The 15,000-nt window shown below is 45.1% G+C and overlaps 1 protein-coding gene across 5 annotated transcripts in view; it reads right to left on the bottom strand.

Moving 5' to 3' along the window:
- The window catches only part of grip2b (glutamate receptor interacting protein 2b), a 97,851-nt gene that overhangs the window by 51,095 nt on the left and 31,756 nt on the right, over window positions 1-15,000 (bottom strand). The window contains exon 1 of one of the 5 annotated variants that reach the window (XM_030375652.1): window positions 867-1,054. The exons of the other annotated variants lie outside the window; for them this stretch is intronic. Within the exon in view, the coding sequence (XP_030231512.1) occupies window positions 867-909 (43 nt within the window). The 5' untranslated portion in view covers window positions 910-1,054. Of the gene's footprint in view, window positions 1-866; window positions 1,055-15,000 lie in introns of those variants that run through there. 5 annotated transcript variants of the gene reach the window in all.

The following is a 15,000-nucleotide window of genomic DNA, read 5'->3' as shown; positions in this document are numbered from 1 at the left end:
TTTATTCCATCTACAGGCAGATCACCCACATGCTATTACTATTGTTGTATTTTATAGAGAGAGAGGAAATCCTGCCACTGCTCTATTAGATCATGGTCTTTATTGTAGTGATGAGAAATACCTTGAATAGCTCCATCTAACTGTAAGTCAAAAATTGCCAACAAGCCCACACACACGCAGACACCACACGGTATTGTAATCTCGTGCAGATCTGTCAACTTTGGATCACCTACTGTACCGTTTTGACACAACTTCACTTTTTTTTCAACAAGTTAGCAGACTCGATGTAAAGCGATCTAGGACGCGGTGGGCTGCAGTACACCCTGACAAAGCGTCCCCGTTTCCCTCCCGTTCCGCCTTCCGCCGCATCTCCACGCAGGCTGGCGGAGCGCGCCTTCACTTCAAAGCGACACGTCCCTGGTTTCATGAATAAATCAGGCGTAAATAAATAAATCACAGTCTAGATGTGCGAGGAGAAACGACTAATCCGACGGCTGCTGCGCGTGACGCCGGGGATGTGAGCGGTCCAAACAGACACGGTATACGGCGAGACGCCCCGTCTGGTGTGTTATGACACTGATCTCAAACAAAGTCCTCACGCAGCCGCTCTGTCAGATGCTCTGAATGCCACCGCTCAACGTCGCACGTATCTATGTATATTAATTTATATATATAGATAAATGTGAGATTATGAGTCAATAAAATTAAAGTAATTAAAAGTTTCCATCACTTGGTATCATTTTGACTGCCTTCGAAGACTTTAAAAGAACAATCCATTTGGAATACAATAGTTCCCCTGGTTATAGGAAAAACAGCCTAGGATGGGAGACCTAAACAAAATGTTAAACAGAAAACACAGTTTTTACCTCTCAGAAGTCCCCTCTTCAAGATATTCTGGAGAAAAAGCATTTTCCCGCTCAACCAACGGCTGCTCTGCTCGTGGAAACACGGAGACTAGAAAACACGAGAGGTCGAGAAGATGTGGGGACGTCAGTAAAACTTACGTCTCTCTCTGTTAACTCTCTCTCCTTCCCCCTCATACTCTCTCTTTACTCTGTCATCCTACTCTCTCTCTCTCTCTCTCTTGCTCTCTCCCTCCTTCACTCTCTTACACTCTCTCTGTCTCTCTTGTCATCTCGCTTCTTCCCTCTCTTACTCTCTCTCTCTCTCTCTCTCTCTGTCTCCCTTGTTGTCTCTCTCTTTTCCCATCTTACTCTCTCTCTCTCTCTCTCTCTCTCTCTCTCTCTCTCTCTCTCTCTCTCTCTCTCTCTCTCTCTCTCTCTCTCTCTCTCTCTCTCTCTCTCCCTCTCTCCTTCTCTCTCCTTCCCTGTCTGTCTCTCTCTATCTCTCTCATCTGTTAGGTATAGTTAGTAATCAATAATGACCGGAATTGTTTCCTTTGTTGTTTGCCGTTATTGATTGAAACTCCCCTCCAACAGAGCTGACACGCCCACTTTTACACATTCCCCTCCCCATTATACCTTTATTTAAACAAACGTACAAATTTCTCTGTCTCTCTCTCTGTCTCTCTCTATCGTGCAGTCACAGTCCCTCTGTCTCTCTATCTCTTTCTCTCTCTTGCTCTCTCTCTTTCTCTCTCTATCTCTCGCTCTTTCTCTCGCTCTCTCCGTCTACTGATTATGCGAAAAACAGAGTAGCTGAAAGCCTTCGGGACTTTTTATGCCCTAGATTTTGTGTGTGTGTGTGCGTGTTCATGAGAGAGAGAGAATGTCTGAGTGTCTGTGTGTGTGTGTGTGTGTGTGTGTGTGTGTGTGTGTGTGTGTGTGTGTGTGTGTGTGTGTGTGTGTGTGTGTGTGTGTGTGTGTGTGTGTGTGTGTGTGTGTGTGCAGTTGAGAGTGTGAGTGAGTCAATTAGCGTGAGTATGTGTGTGCGTGCGTCTGTCCGTGCGCGTTTGTGGGCTTGTGTGTGTGTGTGTGTCTGGGATGGTATGTGAGTGTGTGTCCTTGCATGTGTGTGTGTGTGTGTGTGTGTGTATGCCTGTGTTTGTGCCTGTGTGTGCATGCGTGAGTCGGTCAACTTGGAAAATGGTGAGATGATTGTTGTCATCTGAAGAAACCAACATCAACATGTCTCACTTCCAGACTGACGCCTTTCTCAAGGGGGGTCCGGAAACCGATCTGGAACCACGACCCCTTAAAGTGCCCACAACAAGGACCCTTTCAGCACCTTGGAGAGCGAAGCTTCTGTTGCTAGCCTGATCTCAGAACAACAACATCAAGTCTAGACTACGTTAACAACTCAATACTCAATACACTACTTTCAATACAAACCTGAAACAATCCACACATTGGTTATTGGTTAATAAAGAAGCACATAACTCCTTCTTAAGGATAATGTTCCCCTTCACTGTGGGAGTCAGCCCTAGCAGAGAATCAGAGAGGAGGCAAGCTGCTTGTCCCCAGTCATTCCCATCTCTGGTCACCATGGGATGAACAGACATGATCTGTCACTGTGAATTCTCTCTCTAGATGATGTTCAAATACACTCTGTTACACACTCTAGTTAAGGGTTTAAAAGTAGGACCCAAAGTTTACACACTGACAGATCAGATTGCTATGAAACAACCCATAAATCAACGGAACAGTGGCATCTCTGTCTCTCTGGCCCTCTATCTCTGTCTCTGGCTCTGTCTATGTCTCTGTCTTTCTCTCTCTCTCCCTCTCTCTCTCTCTCTCGCTGTATTTGTCTCACACACTGTGCCTGTCTCCCTCTCTAACCAGCTCTCTTTCTCTGTCTGTCTCTATTTGTCATTGTTTAGGTCTCTCTCTCTCCTCATAGAACAGCCACGTGAAATTGTACTAGGTGTTGGGTTCGTCGGAAATCTTGCAGTTTGTATTTGTGTGTTGTATTAGCTTAATGTCATATTTATTTATGTTCATTAGAAGTATTGACTTTGCTTTAGTGAACATACACTCAAAGACATGCTTAAGGATTATTTAGCTAGGTAATTCAGAGGTGGCCTAGCTTTTCTTCAAAGTTGTATGAGATTGAACTTGTGTGTTTGCTGGTTAAATATTGTGCTCCTCAAACCTGAAGAGACTCTGGAAGCTTCCGGAAGCTTTGTTTGTTTGTTTGATTGTTTGTTTACAGCAGGGACCTTCATGCAGGACAGTAGCGGATCCGAACACACACACGCGCACACGCACACACACACACACACACACACACACACACACACACACACACACACACACACACACACACACACACGCCCACACATGCACATGCAGCCCCACACACACACACACACACACACACACACACACACACACACACACACACACTCACTCACACTCACACAAACACACAAACGGACACAAGCACACACACAGACACACCCACACGCAGGCACACACCCAGACACATGGTTCATGTGCCTCCTCATTACGATCTGCATCCTGCAGCGACAGGGGGCGCGACTCCCAGACAGCTGTTCCCCGTCCTCCACAAGATCCTCAGACTCATCATTCATAATCCTCCACACCACACGCCCTTGTCTTCATCGCCTGTCACCCTCACGTGCACTGCGCCTTGTCTTTCCACGGCCATGAACCTCGGACACATGCTTGGTCATGATAACAAATGGCACCTTCTCCCTCCCATATAAACCGTGAGAGAGTGGGCGAGAGAGAGAGTGTGGGGGAGAGATAGTGGGGGAGACAGAGAGAGAGGGGGGGAGGGAGAGGGGGGGAGAGAGTGAGTGTGTGAGAGAGATAGAGAGAGAGAGAGAGAGAGAGAGAGAGAGAGAGAGAGAGAGAGAGAGAGAGAGAGAGAGAGAGAGAGAGAGAGAGAGAGAGAGAGAGAGAGAGAGAGAGAGAGAGAGAGAGAGAGAGAGAGAGAGAGTGGGGGAGAGATACTGGGGGAGACAGAGAGAGAGGGGAGGGAGAGGGGGGAGAGAGTGAGTGTGTGAGAGAGATAGAGAGAGAGAGAGAGAGAGAGAGAGAGAGAGAGAGAGAGAGAGAGAGAGAGAGAGAGAGAGAGAGAGAGAGAGAGAGAGAGAGAGAGAGAGAGAGAGACAGAGTGGGGAGAGATAGTGGGGGAGACAGTGAGAGAGGGGGGGGGGGGAGAGTGAGTGTGAGAGAGAGAGAGGAGAGAGGAGAGAGAGAGAAGATATAGAGTAAGATGGGCAAGGAGAGAGTGAGTTAGATAGAGTGTGTGGGCAGGAAAACTGCTGTCTTTAGCATATTGGAGTATGGAGCCGAGCCTGAAAACATGGTGTGTGTGATTGAATAGAAAACATCCATAAAGTGAATGATACTATGGCAGGATCATCTGGTGTCTAGTTTAACTCCTACGGCCTAGCTGTAGGCATCCTAGAGTGAGGTGCCCTTAGCCTACTTGCTCATTAATGATCTCTGAAAAACAATTCACTCGTATCCAAAGAGACGATTCTCTTTTCAGTGTCAGGACTGAGTAGTAACAAGAGGGGCCGATAATCAGTTCAGGCCCACTGCCACAAGGGGGCAGAAGCATGTAGATCACTAGATCACAGGCAGAACCTCGTTCATTCAAGTTCCTCATCGGTTATATAGTGAATATAACCACACATTCAGACACAGTCAGCGTTATCTGGGCCATGGTTGTGTATTATGTATATTATCATATATGTATATATATATATATATATATATATATATATATATATATATATATATATATATATATATATATATATACATACGTATAATCAGGAGAGACCCTCTCTCACTCGAACGTGGTAAACAACTCCCTCCCCCCTGCACAATCCATCCCCCTCTTAACGCTTGCTATTTCCTAGGCCTCACTCCCACCTGCAGTGTCAGGTCGATTAAAACCTCCCTCTGACCGGGACAGCAACTGACTGGAACGGACTCTCAGTCTCACACTCACAAAAACACACCCACCCACCCACACACACACACACACACACACGCACATACACACATACACTTGCACACATACATACACAGTCCTAGGCACACATGCACGCACACAAACACACAAACATTCGCACACATACACAGTATGACACACAAACCCACACACATACGTACACACTGTCACAGGCAAACACACTTACATACTTACAAATACATGCACTCACACGCGTACACAAACCCACACAAACACACCCACACACACACACACACACAGACAGTCCCAGGCACGCACACACGCAGGAAGGTTTTGGCATGGCCGTTAATTGTTGGGGTCTTATTCTTTGAGAAAGGTTCACCCTTTGAGACAAATTTCTTGGACTCACAGTCAGACCATAGGTAGAAAACTAAGGTACATTTTTTTATATAGTTTTTTCCCAAAAGCAATCTTTAACAATTCAATAGTCTTGTGAGAGCTAATGTATTTTTTTTGCTGTAGCTAACATTAAGTTTCTCATTTCAACCAGAAGTTTGGCATCCTCTCATTGTCTCTGAAGACCTAAATATTTTATGTGACTCATCGTTCCGCGACAGTTTTTGGAGTTTTTACGTTTCTTAAGATGGCCGCCATCCCGTGAGTTGTGGCAGCCTGGCGGCTGAAGATAAGAGAATGGAGGTGAGAGGAGTAGACAGGAGTGGAGGGGAGAGGACAGCAGTGGAGAGGAGAGGAGAGGAGTGGAGTGGAGGAGAGAGGAGGGGAGAGGAGGGGTGAGGAGAGGAGAGGAGAGGAGAGAAAATTAGAGGAGGGGAGAGGAGAGGATAGGAGTTATGAGAATAGGAGAGGAGAGGGGAAGATAGGAGATGAGAGGAGAGAGGAGAGGAGAGAGGAGAAGAGAGAGGAGAGGGGAGAGGGGAGAGAGGAGATTAGAAAGAGGAGGAGAGGAAAGGAGAGAAGAGGAGGGGAATGGAAAGGAGAGAAGAGAGGAGGGGAGAAAGAAAGGAGAGGAGAGGAGGAAAGGGAGGTGGGGAGAGAAGACGAGGGGAGAGGAGAGAGGAGAAAAGGGGAAGGGAGAAATTTGAGTTGCGAGAGAGGAGAGAAGAGATGAGAAGGGAAGCGAAGATAATGTGATGTGTGTGCAGCCATAAGTTATAAAGTAATGCACAATGTCTCTCACTCACAGCCCCCACAGCTCCACACACAGCATACTAGATGAGTTGTGATTGGTTAGTGAGTACTAGTGGGATATCTCCTCTTTCCTGTCCCTCCTCTGTGTTCTGCTGAGAAAGAGTTTGACTCTGTCAGCTCCCCCTGGTTCTGTTGCTGCAGTGTGACATCACATATTCTAGCCCCTCTCTCCTGGGGCAGGACTGTCCAGAAAATGGTATGGGTCATTGGAGGCAGGGTACTCAAGGAGATGGGTCTAGAGAGGCAGGATAGTCCAGGAGATGGTATGGGTCTGGGGCGGCAGGATAGTCCAGGAGATGGAATGGGTCCGGGAGGAAAGATAGTCCAGGAGATGGTATGGGTCTGGGGCGGCAGGATAGTCCAGTACAGACAAGCAGTTGGTACCATTTTAAACAGTAAAGTATGGCTTTGCTAATCTAGCCTAAGTCTTTTTGTTCTTTTATTTTTAAAGTTCTGATTAAACATTTTGCTCAGCTTTTGGAATAAATGATTTTTAATCGTATAAGGCAACCCTCTCCCCCAGAGGACACTACCTTATGATGATGATGTTGTATTCTGCTGTTCTATTCACAAATTAACAAATTTTTCCCAGTTATCCTGGAGCTTTAAGGAGGAAATTATGCATCCTGATGAGCTGATATTTGCTGATTTTTATTTCTTTGATTGGACCAGCCTTACTCGTAGCCAATGACAACTAGTGGCGGCTGATCAAAGTATTTGAGTGACGATGATAGGACCCTTCCATAACAGCCTTAAAAGGCTGGCTGAGGCAGGGAAGTGAACAAGAGAAGATAGAGCTGTTGTGTTTTATCTCCTGGTGTGTGTGTGTCCCTGATCCTGATAAGAAGGAACTCCCTGCAGGGTCATGTTTCAGCTGTTACCTCAGTGTTTCACAACCTGTGGGTCGGGCTGCGCCTGCGATGTACATTGGGGCGCATGGGGAATGCTGGTTTATAAGGTATGGATAATAAATCACGACATATTTGATTCCAATACAATTGCGGAGGTTTTGAAAGGTCTCGTTAGGGCCCTGTATACGCAACATACTGCCTCAGGATTCATAACCACAAGTGAAGTACTAACCATGAGCTGGGGTCTGATGTTGATAGGGTTAAACGGTCAACGCTATGTGGAGGGAACAGGTGCGAGTTGGGTTCACGTCAAGTTCGATTTTCAGGTGTAAAAAATGAGTCCCGCAACAGAAAGGGTTTGGAGCCAATTCTATAAGGCTCTCCCTTCTATTGTGAACAGGAAATCTGAAATGCAACATAGACATAGAGTTTAACATTGAACAGACCATAACTCTTTCGTGCACAGTGTCGATAGGAGTTATAGCCTTGAACAGTCGATAACCCTTTCTAACACAGTGTGATTCAGGCATTTGTAGCATCGTAGAGTCCAACAGCCGTGTGCAACACGGGGAAGAGAGGGGAGGTCAACTTTGTGCACTGTGAGCATCGTCCTTGTTGCTTCACAAAGCGGGATGAAGCCGTCGGTTCACGCGCGGCTAGGCCTCGCGCCTGCTACACTGGGAAAACCAATCAGCCCATCCAATCTAGTGGGAGGCTAATGCAGTGTAAACAGGACACACACGCCATGTAATGAGCCCGACGGTGTGTGTACGGGAGAGGTCAGACGTGCCCTAATCTCTCAGGGGATGGTCAGGAAGTGTATGCCTGCACAGTGGAGTCAGCAGCCAAACACAACTTGGGTTGGTATTCAGAGTGCGTGTTGCTTCACTTATACATGGCCCGATTGTAATGTCAAACCAGAAGTAATGCAGGAGGACGTTGATCTGATTCTTTGTGTTTCGATTGGAACATGAATGATAAAATGCTCAAGCTTGGCTCTGGCGCTGACTGTCGAACGAGCAAAAATGGTGTTACGCTATCAGTGACAAAACAAGCAAACTTGCTGTACACAGTGACAAAACGTTTCAGCCAGGTTTGGGCATCTGTCTCAAGGCTGCCTACAGGTAAGGCTGTGAGCATCGGGATAGTATCTTGGAAGACCTTTATCCACAAATAACTCAACGCTTGAGTATTGTTAATGAGTACATAAGACCTGCTTCCCTGACGGAGTCTCAGATAAGGCTGCACTGGACATACAAGGTTTGGTGGACTGATGAATGAGGTGGAGTGAAAGCCTCTTTGAAGTTCCCTCACAACGAAAGAACTTGTTATTGAGCCATTATTAAAGATCTCTATCAAAACAGGAAGGATCTGAGGAGTATGCGTGGTGTTACCCTGACAGCCGTCTCTAGCAGTTCCAACGCTACTTTGAAACAGTTACCAAGACCATCTGAAGGAGAACAGAATGCAGCTTATTCTCCGTCCTGTTCCTGCAACGCGACAAGTCTGCAGCCTAACATCTCTGTATCTTTGCAATGACAATATTTGAATAACATAAAAATAAACAAGGATTTTTTTTTTTACAGGGTTTGTATATTTAGAGAAAAAATGACTCAGCTTTTGATTCTTCACTAACAAGCATACTCTCAACTCCTCTCCTCCTCTCCTATCTCTTCCTCTCCATCTCTCCTCTACTCCTCTCCCCTCTCCCTCTCCTCACCACCTATCTCGTCTCTCCCTGTCCACCTCTCTCTCCTCATCTCCATGTCTCTCCTCTCCTCCTATCGCGTCTCTCCCTGTCCTCCTCTCTCTCCTCCTCTCCATGTCTCTCCTCTCCCTCTCTCCTTTCCTCCTATCTCCTCTCTCCCTGTCCTCCTCTCCTCCCCTCCACCTCTCTCCTCTCCCTCTCTCCTCACCTCCTATCTCATCTCTCCTAGTCCCGACCTCCTCCCACCTCTCCTCCTCCTCTCCCCTCCCCTCCTCCCCTCCTCTATCTAATCATCTGTGTTGATATGAGCCAGCCTATTCTGTCTCATTAGCGTCTCTCTCCCACGACCTTCAGTTCTGGATTTTCACTCTCTCTCTCTCTCTTCTCTACTCCTCTCTCCTCCTCCCTCTCTCTCTCCTCTACACTTCTACCCTCTCCACTCCTCTTCTCCCTCTCCTTCCTCCTACTCTGTCTTATCATCCTTTTCTAATCATGCGTCCTTGCTGTCCTCTGCAGGAAAACACATCTCGCTCTGCATCTACCCATCTAACCGTCCCTCTCGCCTACCATGACTTTGATCGATTCTCTCTCTCCCTTCGCGCCAGACGTCCGTCCTGCTGGTTCTATATGAATACATGTGTCATCAGTGGGATTATTGTGCTTGTTGTTGATGTTGTTGGTTTTTGTTATTGTTGTTGTTGTGACTCTGCTCTCAATCTGTCAGGCATAACCCTAGACACACACGTGGGCAGGCACGTACGAACGCATGCATGCACAAACAGACGCACACACACACACACACACAGATCCTCACAGCCGATTGCTTTGATCCTCTGTGCCTGCCTCTGTCTCTGTCTGTCTGCACGCTTGCCTGCATGTCTGTCTGCCTGTCTGTCTTTGCTGGTTTCCCTCTCCTGTACTACTCTCAGCCTATCAGACTCAAAGACTGAACCAGGAAGTAGCTCTGATCCAAACCAATTCGAACTGCCTCAGAAGATCACCTTAACTGGCTGGTTAGCTGGGTGTCAGCCTGTCAACTAATCACTAGTTATCGACTGTTGAAAACAGAGAGATGGAAAGAGAGCGAGAGAGTGAAAGAGGGAGCGAGCAAGATAGACAGCAAGTTAATCAAAAACGAGAGGAGAGGACTAACTATCAAAAAAGGCGTATTTGTTGTTAGTCTGTCACTCACACATACAAATACGATCAAAGCAAATACACACACAGTCACAATTTTACTAAAGATTAATTTCAAACGGCCTTTAGGTTTTATCTCTCTGCCAAAGATGAACACACACACATCACGTGTGCATAAAAAAAAACCTCACTCTCTCTCACACACACATTTGCATGTGAATACTCATTTCAAAAGCTTCTTCATCAACACAGCTCAGTATTGATTGACAGGCGCCATTAAAACAGGAAGCCTCAGCAGCTCCAGTGGTGTGAGTCTCTCACTTCCTGACTCACACCGACTGTGATGTCCATGAAACCAGGGCAGACCGTCTGTCTCGTATCCTTTAATTACTGTCAAGTGGAAGTGTGTGTATGTGTGTGTGTGTATTTGTGTGTGTGCATGTGTGTGTGCGTGCGTGTGTGTGTGTGTGTGTGTGTGTGTGTGTGTGTGTGTGTGTGTGTGTGTGTAGATGTGTGTGTGTGTGTGTATTTGTGTGTATTTGTGTGACAAGTAATTACATTTTTCTGCATCTACCAGCATCTGTATCTACCATAAGTTATGCTTTGGTTTGTTAGTTGTGTTATGCTATGGTATCCCTGGTCTTTTTACGTTATGGCATGTGATTAATCTGTAAGATAACATTGTAATATATTATAGTACAGCATAACAAAGGATAAATCGTTTTTCTTTAAACCAAATTACAACAGGATTAGCATGAACTGAATCCCTCAAATAATACAATCCTTCAAATAAACACAAATCTACCCATCACAAATTGTTAAAAGTGGGCTAGCTTGGGAACCAGTCAAATCTCGCGAGCTCATGTTTCATTTGATCTGCAGATAAGGTCTTTCTCTCCTCCTATTTTTCAGAGATTTCCACCCGGTACGAGATAGACCTACCAGTCACAACTGTTCACAATCTAATCAAAATCGAATATGAGGCGGGATAAATACGATGACGGTGCAGGCCTCAACAACAGCAAAGATGGCTGCTGCTGATGCCATCGTATTTATTCCGCCTCATATTAGATCAATGGTTGCAATGGTCATTCTATCTTGGCAGAAATCTTTTTGTATGGAGGGGTAGCTTATCTGCAGATCAAATGAAACATGAGTTCGCAAAATTTGTTTGGTTTCCAGCATACAAGTAGGTCTGTCAGCCTTAACATTCACATTGAATGTTTTCATATTTTAAGATGATGCGAGTTGATATCTGTGAGCTTTATGTGTGATAAAAGCTTTAAACTATGACAAGCTGTAATGGGTGACTATTGAACTAGTGTTTCAGCAAGGACGGAACTAGGCTCTACTCTGTTGAGTCAACCTAGTTAAACAAGCAAACCAAACAAAGGATGTTTTTTGGGGATAAGCTTGTCACTACAGTATCCACACACACTGTTAGCTTAACCGGCTACAGGCCAGCGTAACCCTGGCAACGGTAAATATAACCCTGGCAACCGCAGATGTGAGTCGTCTCCATCAGAACACATCCTGGCATGTAGCTAGTGTTCTGTCACCTTCAAGCGGAAGACTTCTAAAGATAACAGAGAGACATGACTAACCTCTCTGAACACTGGCTCTAAGGCGCGACACGGCATGAATGATTTAGACAGTGAGATTTCGTGGCTTGATGAGGATAGGGAATGAGGCTCTGGTTCAACTGGGCCTTTTCCAAAGCCCTCGGAGAGAGCCTCTATGCACACTGTTTCCCTGTGTCGGGACCATGATTCTATATCTCTCTCACTCAATCTCCATCGCTCTATGTGTTCATCTCCCTATCGCTGAGGTGTCCTTCCTTCTATATGTGTTTACATCACTCTATTACATGATCTGTCTATTCCTTCGTCCACCCATCCTTCCATCCTTCTATCCCTCCATCCTTCTATCCCTCCATCCAGCTGTGTACCCCTCCGTCCTTTCATCCATCCATCCATCCATCAATCTATATCCTTTCAAGTATCTATCTATCTATCTATCTATCTATCTGTCTATCTGTCTATCTGTCTATCTGTCTATCTGTCTATCTGTCGATCTGTCCATCTGTCGATCTGTCGATCTGTCGATCTGTCGATCTTTCTATCTGTCGATCTGTCGATCTGTCGATCTGTCGGTCTGTCGGTCTGTCTGTCTGTCTGTCTGTCTGTCTGTCTGTCTGTCTGTCTGTCTATCGATCGATCGATCGATCGATCGATCTATCTATCTATCTATCTATCTATCTATCTATCTATCTATCTATCTATCTATCTATCTATCTATCTATCTATCTATCTATCTATCTATCTATCCATCTATCTATCTCCGTAGTCTCTTCTCACTCTGTTGTTGTGACAAATCGGACATTCTCTGTCAACTTTCACTATGACACCATTCCTGAACTCAGAGCTTTGAGAACGATGAGTAATAATTGGATTAACTGAGGTTTATTTGAGAAAGAGAAGCCAGTTAATATAACTTCAGTTCAAGTCTCTATGTTACAGTTTTGCTCCGTCGCTTTGGTGCATTTCTCCGATCTGAATTGAAATTTGCAAAACAGTAAGTGCATTTCTCAAAACAATTTGTACAAATAGCAAAACACCATGGATTTCATGCAAAAGCCAGCCTATTGCTCAAAATCCTTAGTTCGTTTCTCAAAAGTAAATATCTGTGTCAACGAACATGTCAGTGCCATCACAATGACAAGTCCTTGTGTCATTGTGTACGGATAAGACAGTCAAATTGCTTAGTCATGTTGTCAATATTCTGATGATGTTCTGATGTAAACTATGGCTAAAGTTTTGAAGACAATTATTGTAAATTGTAAGTTACACCTTAGTGTATGTGGGAGATTGATTGCAAGAGAATGGACAAGATTCACATGTACGCTTTGACTGTTTGTACTGTAATTTGTTGACAGACCATGTCATTACTAGAAATGTGAACATAGGAAAATCTCCTTAGGGTAAACTGTACATGCATTGCTGTAGGAATTACAGTGCAGTCTTCCTACACCTCCTGACCTTCCTGTCTGTTGGGCCACAAATTCTCAGGCATTCTCACTCCTCTTCCTCTTCTTCTTCTCTCTGGCTGTTGACCCTGTCCAATTCCTTGTCCTTCTATTGTCAGACAATGTAACAAACAAACATTGTGTTGTGCTCCAGCTATATATGCCAGTTCATGGTTCAGGAGATCCACCTTTGAGCTATTTCAGTAAACTGGTTGTTTGTTGGTTCATCTAACACACATTCCCTTCTTTAGAGAAAGTCAAGATTCACCTGGTAGCAATTTACCAATTCAGGACAGATTTAGAAAAAAAGTCTAAGGGAAATGTATAGAAATATGCTTGACATATTATGACAACTTGTTCAACCATTTTGCATGCAATGAACTAATGCCTAAATGTTGTGGGGGTAAGACTACACTTATAATACATTTTGATCAACATGACATAATTAATTGATAATGTAGGAAAGAGCAGAAAATTGTACATAATCATTTGCATGAATGTACCAAAGCATTTGCAACTTGTTCAAATAAATTAGAAACTGCTTTTTTAATGTGCACAAGTGACAGAATGATGTGAAGATTGAACAGGTAGTTTTGAGAATTTCAATTCTGATCTGAGAAATGTACCAAAGCAACTGAGAAAAACTGTAATGGAGGCAGCACACACAAAGGCTCACATATAGTGAGTTGGAGAGGGAGCAAGAGAGTAGAGCTGGATGAGGAGAAATAAAGAACATGACAGAAAGACAGAGAGAATGAAATAAAGAAATAGACTGAGACATACTGTCCCTGGGAGGAAGAGATGAAGAGGCATAGAAAGAGAGTGTGAGAAATCATACTGAGAGAGAGAGGGAATAGCCAGAGAGAGAGATAGGGACAATAGAGAGATATCGTAAGAGAGATAAGAACAGATAGAGTGAGAAAGAGACAGAAAGAGAGTAAGAGAGAGAGAGAGAGAGCGAGAGAGAGAGAGAGAGAGAGAGAGAGAGAGAGAGAGAGAGAGAGAGAGAGAGAGAGAGAGAGAGAGAGAGAGAGAGAGAGAGAGAGAGAGAGATAGAGACAGACAGAGAGAGAGAGACAGAGAGAGAGAGAGAGAGAGAGAGAGAGAGAGAGAGAGAGACAGACAGACAGAGAGAGCGAGAGAGAGAGAGAGAGAGAGAGAGAGAGAGAGAGAGAGAGAGAGAGAGAGAGAGACAGAGAGAGAGAGAGAGAGAGAGAGAGAGAGAGAGAGAGAGAGAGAGAGGGATTCTATATAATAAACTATATGCTATAAATGCCAAGAGGAGGACATAGAGAGGAGCCCTGAAACACACAGCATGTCGACTCACCTCCAGAGCAAAACCTCAGCGTTATTCGGCTCTAAACAGACAGTACACGTCGTAGACTATTTGACCAACGTGACAGGAAGACATAATCTATGCACCGAGATAGTGACCACGGCCTGGCCATAGACACCGGCCCGCACAGGTAGACCTTGCCTTCCTCGAGGAGGAATGACCACTATGTGTCCACTATGCCCACAGAATGAGGTTAGAGACAGAGCACCATTTCCTGCAACACTGCAGCATATACGAACACCTCAGAACCTAGCCCTAAATAAATCCTAGACACAGAGAGTTCCATGCACTGTCTGACCAGAGAGTCCGTGGCTCAGAAGCACCTATGTGCGTGCGTATCCCAGCCTGAGCCAAACACAGCACAACACATGAAGTTAGTTAGTCTCTCAGTATCTGCCCTTCCCCTACACCTCCTCACGTCTTATTGATGTTGTTTTATTGTTATGATGGATCGGATTTCTTGGTCTCTAGTGAGTTGTAGTTGGTTCATGTGTATTTATGTTTGGTTGTGACAATATGATAACATGTCTTCAAACATTCAATGAAACACTTTTGAATTGAAAGAGAGCGAGAGAAAGACAGAAAGAGAAAGAGAGAGAGAGAGAGAGGGAGAGAGAGAGAGGGAGAGAGAGAGAGAAAGAGAGAGAGGGGGGGGGGACAATAGAAGAGAGAGCGAGAGAACGGGGAGTAGAGAGAGAGAGAGAGACGGAGAGAGAGACAATAGGTAAAGAGAGTGAGAGAAAGGGGAGTAGAGAGAGAGGAGGGAAACAGTTCTAGAGAGCGCTAAGCAGGTCTGACAGAGACAGTGGGGGGTCCTGTGAAATACCCGTTGTTAGGTCTTTGTGCTGTCTCTCACATCATAAGAAACAGGAAGTCTTTA

Source organism: Gadus morhua, chromosome 13, assembly GCF_902167405.1.
Source record: "Gadus morhua chromosome 13, gadMor3.0, whole genome shotgun sequence".
NCBI lineage: Eukaryota > Metazoa > Chordata > Actinopteri > Gadiformes > Gadidae > Gadus > Gadus morhua.
Note: the sequence above shows the minus strand (reverse complement) of the source record. Positions and strands in the feature narration are given on the sequence as shown.